This window comes from Prosopis cineraria, unplaced genomic scaffold (assembly GCF_029017545.1).
Source record: "Prosopis cineraria cultivar Desert tree isolate PC_DT_omini unplaced genomic scaffold, ASM2901754v1 PC1963, whole genome shotgun sequence".
Classification (NCBI taxonomy): domain Eukaryota; kingdom Viridiplantae; phylum Streptophyta; class Magnoliopsida; order Fabales; family Fabaceae; genus Prosopis; species Prosopis cineraria.
The window spans coordinates 6,992-18,326 of NW_026557288.1; the positions used below are offsets into that span (position 1 = coordinate 6,992).

Here is an 11,335-nt window from a genome sequence, read left to right on the forward strand (position 1 = left end):
TTGAGTCTGAAAGAATATTTTGACCTTTCTAAACCCTTAGATCCAATTGACATAAATGTTTTTTAATACTTCAAATAAAAAAAGAAGTATGAAACATAAATTAATTTTTAACCTAACTCGCATTTGGTTTACCTGCATTTTATATTCACAAAAGACTTTTGAAACTTCAAGAATGTAAAAGTTGTTTGATTTTTTTAAGTCGTTTTCAAAGTCAATTCAAAAAACTCCAAAAATCTATTCCTTAAACTTAACTTAGGATAATTTTCTAAGAATACTTTACATAATTTTATCATCAATTAATTCTCACTCTTCTATTTTTACTCAATAATTATCATAATTCAAATAATTTTTAATTTATTAAACTGACTTTTTAAAAAAATTACTCAACATAAATTTTATTATAATAATTAACTTCTATCAAATTATAATTTTTACCAAATAAATTTTTAATTAATAAAATTTTAACAAATTAAAAACTAAACACACACTCAGTGTGCAAATTTCAGCTTATTCTAACTTTAAATTTTGCAATTTCTAAACCAAACATGCCCTTCAAGTTTTCATGACGTGGTCAACGGTGTCATTTCTCCGATAATATCATTTCTCACGCAAGAATCCACCGAGTCTACGCATTGGAATCTCCACTCAAGTTTTTATTAATTAATTAATATATCATAGCTTCACTCATTCATTTCATATCACAGCTAATTCCACCAAGCTTCAGTCTTCTTCTCTATCGCCATTTCTTTCAACAGCATGTCTTCACCCGCAGAGTACTCTCTCTCTCTCTCTCTCTCTCTCTCTCTGTGATCGACCATTTGTTGTATGAATTTTCTGTCAAGATTTTTTCTTCTTGAATGATTTATTATTTATATCATGCTCAAGTGTTGTGTTGTGTGTGTGTGTGTGTGTGTTATGTTTTTGTTCTCAAGTTTTCCCGGAGAAAATATGTTTTTGTTGATCTCTGATTCTCTGAATAATTTATAATTATTCATATGAATTTGCGATGTACCTAGTCGTCATCTCAGTTTTGGCCAAGTTGCAGAAGCAGAACTCATCTATGAGACCAAGCAAGTCTCTTTGTTTCAGTATTTATATAGTAATTGTAATTATAATTATAATTCTTGCTTTATAATTCGAGTTTTATTTTTATTTTTTTGAGCAAAATAAAAGTTATGGCTTTGTTTATAACTGATATTTCTAGTTAAACAAATTTCTCTGCATATGCAAGTTTTCCAGGAAAACAGTTTTGTCGAAAAATTTTGTTTAACCTTTCATTTCTGGGAGATGAGCACCCAACACTAATGAGATTTGGACTGTTCAAATTCAATGTAGATAGTATAATTTTAAAACTTTAAACTTATAATTTTTTTTAAAAAAATCCTTTTTGGTAAGCATGCTAATTAAGATATTATCTTTTATTTTTAATATTATATTTATTAAAATAAAAATTTATAAAAAATTTTTAATATTAAATTTGAACCATTTAAAATAGATTTTTATTTAAAAAATTTATAATTTTATCAATTTTTGTTTTGGTGATTACAGAATAAAAGTCAAAATAATTTCTCACCCGCACGACACTTCCCAAAATGCGATTTTTCTTGGAAAAAAAAAAAAAACAAGTTTTCCTCGTTTTCTTTTGCATTCTTTTTGTCGTTTTATTTCCTCTTCATCTTCCATAAATACCCCAAAAATTTCGATCTATTTTCAGCCACCCAAGCGCCGAGGGAATTCATAATATCTTCCCACTAGATGAAATGATATATGTTATTTAGTATTTTGATGTTATAAGTTTATTTAGTAAATTATACATCTTTCTCCTTAGTTTTGTTAAATTTGTTAAATTACACTCATTTTTTCACTTTTATGATCAATAAAAAGTTCTCATTAAAAAAATTTAGGAAAAAAAATTTAGATATCATTATAAATTTCTCTCAATTTTGAATTAAATCCTTATATATTTTTTTCTTTTAATTGAAGCCTTGTAGTTTGACCCATTAAAATTTTCAATTCTTGAAGATCAACTCATTTAATTTTTTCTTTTAAAAAATAAAATTAAGAACTTTTATATTTTTATCAAAATATTATATAACTTTAGAATTAAAGATATAATTTTTATAATTCAAAATTTATATAATTGGGTTGTCTTGCAAATATTTTTATATATATAGAATTTTTCTAAAAAATTAATAGTGTAAACAGTGTATTAAATCAATTTTTTTGTAAACTTCAAAAGTATTTTTGTTTTAGAAAATTTAATAATTCATATTAACTTTTAACTTTAAGGGATTAACATATATATGAATCCAACTATAAGGGATGTTTAAAATAAAATAAATTATTAAAACTTAATTTAAAATTGAGAAAAAATATAAAGACATATAGATATTATATTTTTTTCAAAATTTTTATATATACTTTTGTCTATAATTATTTTCCCAAAAAAATTGCCCCTCGTTAATCCCAATACATATTTTAATTGCTAGCCAAAAGAACCTTGATCCATCTTTTTAAATAACAAAATGAGGACATTTTAGTAAAAATAAAAAATAAAAGTAAACTGAAGTTATATCTTGAAGTCAATTTAAAATACAAAAAATTATATTCAATTTTTAAACAAGCAAAAAAAATAAAACAAAATATTCTCTGGATATCAGAAAATTAATTATTATTATTATTATTATTATGCCAATATTATTTTTGCAGATATTACAGGTCTTTACCACCAGTGAGCAAGGCCTATGGAGTGGCATGTTTTAATGACCACATCTGCATATTATCTTCAACTTTACGATGTTTGGAACATTTCACTTCATTATGGTCTTGTGTTTAGACATCTTCAGGTTTGTCATTGACCATGAGATCCAAATCTTTTTTTAAAAAAAAAAACAGAATATGTATTTCATCCAAATCTTGTTAGAACATATTGAGTTTGACACATTTCTGGGTCCAATTTATAAGGCAAGTAATTTTTTAAAGGGACAATCACAAAATTTACTTAAATTCACAAATGATAAATAAATAGACAAAATATAATATTCCCTCTATTAAAAAATATAAGGCATTTTTTTGAGGAGTTGAATATTAAAAAATATAAAGCATTGTTAATCTTTCAAGGCGTAATCATTGCCTTTTTTAAAAATGTCCTTATTAATAGTGACTTTATATTTATTATAGAGTGTTTAATAGAGGTAAATTTAAAAGATAAGGTTATTTTAAAAGTAAATAACTACTTTATTAGAGGTAAGATTCAGTTAAAAGTGCCTCACATTTTTTAATTGAGAGGGTATTATTATGTAATTTTTAGGGACTTTTATGGAATTTTGATTTTTTCCCTGAAATGACATATTTTAAATTTGGGGAAAATATGTCATTTTGAAAAATTAAAGAATTTTTTCGTCATTTTGAAAAAAATATTAAAGATTTTTTTAAAAAAAGAAATATTTATTTGATCCAAATCTGGTTAGAACATATTGAGTTTGACACATTAATTGTTCCAATTTATGAGGCAAGTAATTTTCTAAAGGGAGAATCGCAACAACAAAAAAAATATTTCTAAAATTCACAAACGACAAATAAATATGAAGAAATGTGATAATTAGTTATGTAATTTTTAGGGACTTGTATGGCATTTTTTGTTTTTCTTTTTGTGAAGTGACTAGTTTAAATTTGGGGCAAATATTTTATTTTGAAAAAAAAATTAAAGAATCTTTGGTCACTTTTCCTTTTTTTTTTAAAAAAAATATTTATTTATTTATTTATCTAATCGTAATTACTCATGAATTGATCTAGTGCAGGTGTGGAGGCTTGTCACAAATTTCTTCTTTCTTGGGCCGTTTTCGTTCCCTTTCGCTTTTCGTCTTATAATAATGTAAGTAAACCTGATTCCAGAATTTGGTCCAAAAAAAAAAAACCTGATTCCAGAATAATTTATTCTTCTCTTTTCTTGTAAAAAAGAATAATAACAGTTACTGGTTCCCAAATCAAATTTGAAAATTTTTACTGTAATATAACGGTTTCACTGTAGTAAAACAGAGGAAAGACCCATCACCATATATTTTTAGCCTATGACAACGGGTAAAAAAATATAGGAGAATGATATAAAATTTTAAAAAAAAAATACAGTTAGATCATTAACAAAAAAATTTATAAAATAAATTATAAATATCAATTTAAATATTTATAAATAAAAAAATATGAATTGCAATTTAACTATTATATTTAAAATTTAAATATTGTATTTGTAATTGAACTTTTTAAATTTATAATTATTTAAATCAATATTTATAATTAATTTTTTGCAAATTCTTTTTTAGTGTCTAACCGTCATTAATTTTATTTTTTAAAACTTAAATGTTATTTTCTCAAAAAAAAAAATGTTGTTATAAAGTGAAAAACTGTTACCTGTCACCATAAGTAACGATCTTTTATTGTAAAATATGTTGCTGTTACCTATTGTCTAGGGCAATGATTTTGTTAACTTTGTGGTCACGGATGGCAAAACCCTTACCTATAATTTGCAATTAACCAACGGTTTTAAGTTGCTAAATTTAATAATAATAATAATAATAATAATAAATAATAATTGGAGTCTTTACACTTTATTCGCGTTTTGTTATAGATTCTTGCACTTTTTTTTATTATAAGTTCCTACACTTTTATTTTTGATATTCAAGGTCCCTCCATAAATAAAGTGTAGAGACTTTGAAGGGACATAGAATACAAAAAAATAAAAGTGTAGAGACCTAGGATATCAAAAAAATGCAGAAACCTATAATAAAATGCGAACAAAGTAAATGAATCCAAAATTATTTTTCCTTAATAATAATAATGCATTCATCACCTCTTGTAAGCCTATTTAAAATAATAATAATAGTAATAATAATAATATGCCGTTTTGATTTGAATGAATAATAATACATGAACTTCATTAAATTCAAATGTTTATAAAGAAACCTGAAAAATTAAAAGATAGAGCATTTGTTTGAAACCGAATTGCAGAGCCAAATATGGAGTTTCACTGGAAAGAGGGCCATTTGACAAGAGAACAGCTGATTACTTGTGGATGTTCATCTTTGGTGCACTCTCACTTCTAGTGAGTCATCACAAGTCATAAACAACATGACTTTTGTAAGAAATTTTTGTGTAGGCTCAGATTAATTATTTTATTAATTAGCTTTATAAAATATTAAAGCTCAATTATATTATGTGATTTTTATAGTGCCGAGCCATGTTATAGTCACTTTAGGAATAATTACAAGTAGGACATGTGAAGTTTACAACTTTGCACTTCCTACATAGAATATTTTTCACCCTGTACTGTATAGAAAAAAAATATTTGAACTCAAAAACTTGTTAGATATGCAATATTTTAATAATCAAGATAAGATATGATGAACATATTTACATAAAAAAAACTATATCAATCTATTCATTATAATTTTCCAAAAAAATGATGATCAATTCACTTGTTATTACAATTTTAGCCCCATTATAATTATTATTTTTAGTTATTAAAATATTATTTTTAAAAAAGAGTTATTATGCATTTTGAACCTTGTACTATAGGTCCAAGGAAAATTTGAATCATAAACTTTTAAAAGATACATTCTTAACCCTGAACAATTAAGGTTAGAGCAATTTCACCTCCACTGTTAAATTTGAACAAATGTTCGTCAATTTTTTAAAAGGATTAATTGACATATTTGTCCTGAAACTCTTTTTTCAGGGATGCTTGATACCTTAAACTTTTTTTCGAGCATTTTAGTCTTGAATTTTTTAAAAAGAGAGCATTTTGGCCCCACTGTTAAATATAAAAAATGTTGACTATTAAGCTAAAGTTTGACTAAGGTTAAATGACATATTTGCCTTGAAACTTTTTCTTCAAGAGCACTATGTATCCTAAACTTTTGTTTGGAGCTTATTTACCCTAAAACTTTTAAAAATGGAGCAATTTTTCCCTCCCTTCTTCTTCATCCTCTCCTCCTTCCTCCCTCTCTTCCACCAACAAGTTCCTACACTATCATGGATCGGAGTCCAAATGCAAAGTTGGAAAAAATGAGTGTCCAAGATTTGCGAGCCTCACAAGAAGTCTCTTATCTATCTCGGCACTTTTGCCCTTTAGAAATGGCTGCTTAAGCCCACAATGTGTCGCTTTGTCAGTTTGTCCATCAAAGGTAAATCCGCCATGGTCCTCCCCCGATTTGCCACATGTTCCCCACATAACATCTAAGCTATTGCTTTTGTCATTATCGCCATGGTTAAGTTTAATGCTGTAAAGCCCTTAAAAGCGTCGAAATCCTCAAAGTCATCATAGTTGAGTGATGAGATAGTGGAATTTTTGAATATAGAAGAAGAGAGCTTCCACATGGCTTAGTTTATATAGATTGACTTAATGGATAGTTAATTATTTCTAGGTATAGGTATGGGTTTATATGATTTGGAATTGCTTGTTGTTGTTCTTGCTTGCAGTTCATGAAGTTGTTCTTGCTATCAAGGTAGATTTTTTTAATTTTTTTTTAAAATGTCAAGTGGCTATACATGGCAATTAAAGTCAAAGTAACGGTTAATACTACAGCAAGGTAAAATTATTTTCTTTTTTAAACTTTGAAAGAAAATAAACTCCAAACAAAGTTTAGAATACCCAGCACCTCTGAAAAAAAAAGTTTTAGAGCAAATATGTCATTTAACCCTAGTTAACCTTCCACTTAATGGTTAACGTTTCTGATATTTAATGAAAGGGCAAAAATGCTCTTTTTTGAGAAGTTCAAGGCAAAATTGCTTTGAAAAAAGTTTAGAGTGCCAGGTACCTTTGGAGAAAAAGTTTTAGAATAAATATGTCATTTAACCCTTTTTTAAATTGGAACCTAATGTGCGATTTTTCTCAAATGAGCATAGAAAAGAGAAGGACAATGGAATTTGGTGACAATTGCACATTGGACCTCAATTTTAAAAAATCCACAGGCATTTGTTTAAACTTAACGGTGGAGGCAAAATTGCCCCAACTTAATTAGTTAGGATTTAAAATGTATATTTTAAAAATTTAGGATTCAAATTGCCTCTAGACCTATAATTCAGGATTCAAATTACATATTAACCCTTTAAAAAATATTAATTTTTAAATTAAATTATCTTGCATCCTTATTTTAGGATCTTTTGGCTCCATCACTATATATATTTGATGAGCTAACTAAACAGGCGATCTATTGAGTCTAGATAGTAACTAAAATATAAACTTATTAAATAATGCGAATGATATAAATTCTTAGGTGATAGGTGTACTGCCATTTTGTTGGAGTCCATTCATGGGAATTCCATTAGTTTTCATGATCACCTACGTTTGGAGCCGTGAATTCCCAGATGCGAGAATCAATATATACGGTGTCGTTTCACTGAAGGTATATATGCTTTATGATATCTTCATTCATTAATTTTGTTTTGTTCATATTAATTGAAAGTGCTATAGTATTATCTGTTACCATCATGTCAATAGATTATGTGAATTTGGATTTCTATCTCATTTGTGTATGTCTTAGGGTAAAATTGCAAAACAACACACAATTACAATTAATCCGAAGTCCTAATATTTATCTCCTCTTATTGGGGAAAAAAAAAAAATTAAGGGTCTGTTTGATTTTTATTTTTAATTTTTTTAAATTTTAAAACTGCTTCTTTTTTAAAAAAATAAATTTTAAAATAAAAATGTGTTTGGATAAATATTTTTAAAGTTATTCCTTTTTTAAAATAAAATTAAAACATCTTAGAATTATTTTTTCCTCTTTTTTTTTTTTACATTTAAAACACATTATATTTGACTAGTGTAAATTTTAACTATTTACCTACCATATATTATTATAAGTCACTAATACTAATCATTAGCAGCTATCACTATTAGCTAATATTTCTTAATTCTAAAATTATTTTTAAATTACTGAAATTAAATATATTTTCTTGTTGTTTTACTTTTGAAAAATAATTTTTAAAAATTATCTACAAAATAGTTTTTAAAAACAAAAAAGAGAACAAAACCTAACAAGCCCTACACTGCAAAGCTTTTGCATAAATAGCCTCTATTAAAGTTTAACAAACCCTAGGCTCACACCCCTTTTGATAATAATAATGAATTTTATGTTGAAAAGTACTAGTTGAAAAACTTTAAGGGAAATTAATGTATAATTTAATTTAAAAATTAATTAGATTGAATTAGTTTTCCTTTATATTGTTTTAATTGATGACAAAAGATGGAATAGAGTCAAAATTTCTGTGTTTTGTTCTCTTTGCCTTATTATACCTTTTTCCTCAGACAAAAAGTAACCCCTTTTTAATCTGGCTATAAAGATTAAAATGCTCTATGAATTTATGTTCTCATAGAAAATTTAGTTTAGCCACAAAACTTGAATAATTGTTGGCCAAAAAAAATTGAAACTTGAATAACTCTGTGAAAGAGTTTATATGCCGACTGCTTTTTAAATTATTAGCCCTACAATTACAATCGTTCATGATAATAAAGTTCTGTTCATCTATTTATTTATGCCTCAGACATTGAAAACATATAATTCACATCACATGCATTTTAAATGTCAACCAAATAATATATATACTCCCTTTGTTTCTGAATATAAGAAAAAAAATAACCAACTCATATATTTTAAGAAAATTAGTTAAATGTAATACTTATGTATAAAAATAAAAACAACTAAACCAAAATACCTTTCATTAATCAAGCAAGTCTGCATTAACGTTTTTGTCTTATGAATGAAAACTCGTATTTTATGAGGGATAGTTGAGGAAAATTGTGATAAATACTTATTAAAATATGTAATTTTTCTTATAAAAAGACAAACTACTATGTGACAATTTCTCTTATATTTAGAAATGGAGGGAATACACTAAAGAGTGTTGATCTATAATCTTATGAGCTATAGAACTTTAATATGCTCTTTTCTAATATTCCTTATAATGTCCCAACTTATCAATTTAGTTTTTTTTTCTTTAAATTATTGGATTTTATCTAAAATAAAAGACATTTGGATATCTTGAAATTTTAAAATGGTGACGATTTTTTTCTATGACTTTTTAAAGAAAAATATCAAAATTATACCTTTTTATTTTTAAAAAATTATAAAAAATATAAATCTTTATCGTTTTGAGACTTTAAGATATCAAAATGCCTCTTATTTTATAAAGAGCTAATGATCCAAAGAAAAAAGAAAAACAAACTTGAGAAGTTGGGACATTATGGCCCTGATCTTATATGTCTGTTGATTTGATAGATGGAGCTAATAATTTATGATAAGTATGAGATAAATCATAGGTTAAAGAACCAAATTGTTGGTCCAAATTAAATAAAAAATTAAGGAATGGAACATTTTGACTGCAATTTTGTTGCAACAGGGTTTTTATCTTCCTTGGGCAATGCTAGGTCTGGATTTAATTTTTGGGAATTCATTAAAGCCAGGAATCACAGGGATGGTTGCAGGACATTTATATTACTTCTTAACAGTTCTTTATCCTCTTTCTGGTGGCAAGTTCACCTTTAAGACTCCTCTATGGGTGTATCCTTTTTCTTTATATCTTTATGCTCATAATTCTTCTCATGCCAGGTTCAGTTTAATTTCTAAGTTTCATCATCATGCTTGAAATGTAGGTCTAGACTTTTAAAACCCTTTAAACTATCCTCCCCCAAAAAAAACCACACACATAATATGTATATGTTGTGTGTGAATTGTCTAAGGGTTTGTTTGGTTGGAGGAGAAATGGAGGAGATGACAGATTATAATGAGTTTGATTTAGGAGAAGTGGGGTTAAAAGATTTTAGTCAATCTTTCTTATTCTTTTAATTTACATATTCATTTTATTAAAATTTTATGACCTCATTTATTCATTTTTTAAGTTGAAATCATTAGAATTTTCTCTTCCATCTGCTCCAACCAAACAGGGAATAAGGGATTTCCTTTGAACACTTATTCTTTTTGACTTTTTCTAAGTGCTTAGCGTTGACACTCAAGAAGCAAGTGACCCAAAGTTGAATATTGCAATGCCACTCTAAGTTACTTCCATTTTTTAATGGGAGAATCAAGCCCAACTTTTGTAATAAAAAAACACTTAACCTTAGAGAGAATAAATGTAACTAACAAACTATTAAATATTTGAAGGTAGAGATATTCTAAATTTGTCACTTTAGTGGGAAAAAAAAAGGAAATTATTTATCTCTTTAATGAAGTACGAGTAGTTTGATTGCTATCAATTCCTTTTTTTTTTTAATGGAAATCCTTAACAACATGTGAAATTAAACAGTCATAAAATAGTGGCATATTGGGGAGAGGGCACTCAAGTAAATTCACCTGTGCATTCAAATCCAACAACGGATGGAATTGTATTCCGTGGAAGAAGTTTCCGTTTGGGAGGCACCCAAACAAGAATGACAAGTAATCCACAAGGTCAACAAAATGAAAGCAATGTTTCTCCACAACAACAAAATCAAGGCAATGGAATTGCTTTCCGAGGAAGAAGTTATCGCTTAAACGGATGATGTCTATGGTATATGATCTTAATTAAAATTATAGTTTTTTTAATTGTTGGATTAACATACTTAATCAATTGGTATATGTATGTTGAATATTTCTCTTTTGGACAAGTTAATTATTATTGAAACCCACCTACATGCTATCATCATGTTTTTATTTCTTTTATATGATGATTGTCCTCTTGATCCTCATCCTCCTCCTCCTCCTCATTAATTTTTCTTAATAATAACATTAAAGTCTTAAAATAATGAATTTATAACATTATGTTTAAAGCCAATAATTTAGACGGTTTAATTTATTCAGATTAGACTTAAAGTATAATACCCTCTTAAAAAAGTCTATATAACTAAACTCAACCCTAACTTTTTTGGTTGGGTTCAGGCTAGCTATGAAGCTTGACCAAAATTATCTACTTTATATACACATAGAGCCAAAAATTTAAGTGATCGAACTTATTTAAGTCGATCTCAATTCAAGCCGGGCTTAATGTATATGTATCATGCCTTTTTAAAAAAAAAATTCATATAGTTAAGCCCAACCCTAACTTTTAGGGCTTGGCCTAAATTATCGGCTCTAGTTACATTCCTAATAATTTTTGTTAAAAAATCGGTTGTAAATATTGTTTAGATAGTCATTAATTAAGAATTATAACTACAAATAAGACATTTAAATTTTAAATATTACTCTCAACTTATAATTAAATTTTTATTTGTAACTGTTTGAATTAATATTTACAACTTAGTTTTTAAAATATTTTGTAGAGGACTTATTTATCATAAATTTTAAATTATGGGACTTCATTATCA

The 11,335-nt window shown here is 26.6% G+C and overlaps 1 protein-coding gene across 1 annotated transcript; it reads left to right on the forward strand.

Annotated features, from left to right (window-relative positions):
- Positions 1 to 756: 756 nt before the first annotated feature.
- On the forward strand, positions 757 to 10,534 carry LOC129301213 (derlin-1.1-like). Its single transcript, XM_054939788.1, is given in 8 exon segments — positions 757 to 773; positions 2,710 to 2,758; positions 2,760 to 2,846; positions 3,801 to 3,874; positions 5,005 to 5,098; positions 7,272 to 7,400; positions 9,397 to 9,605; positions 10,300 to 10,534. Coding segments are annotated over 8 exon segments (894 nt in total).
- The last annotated feature ends 801 nt before the right edge of the window (positions 10,535 to 11,335 follow it).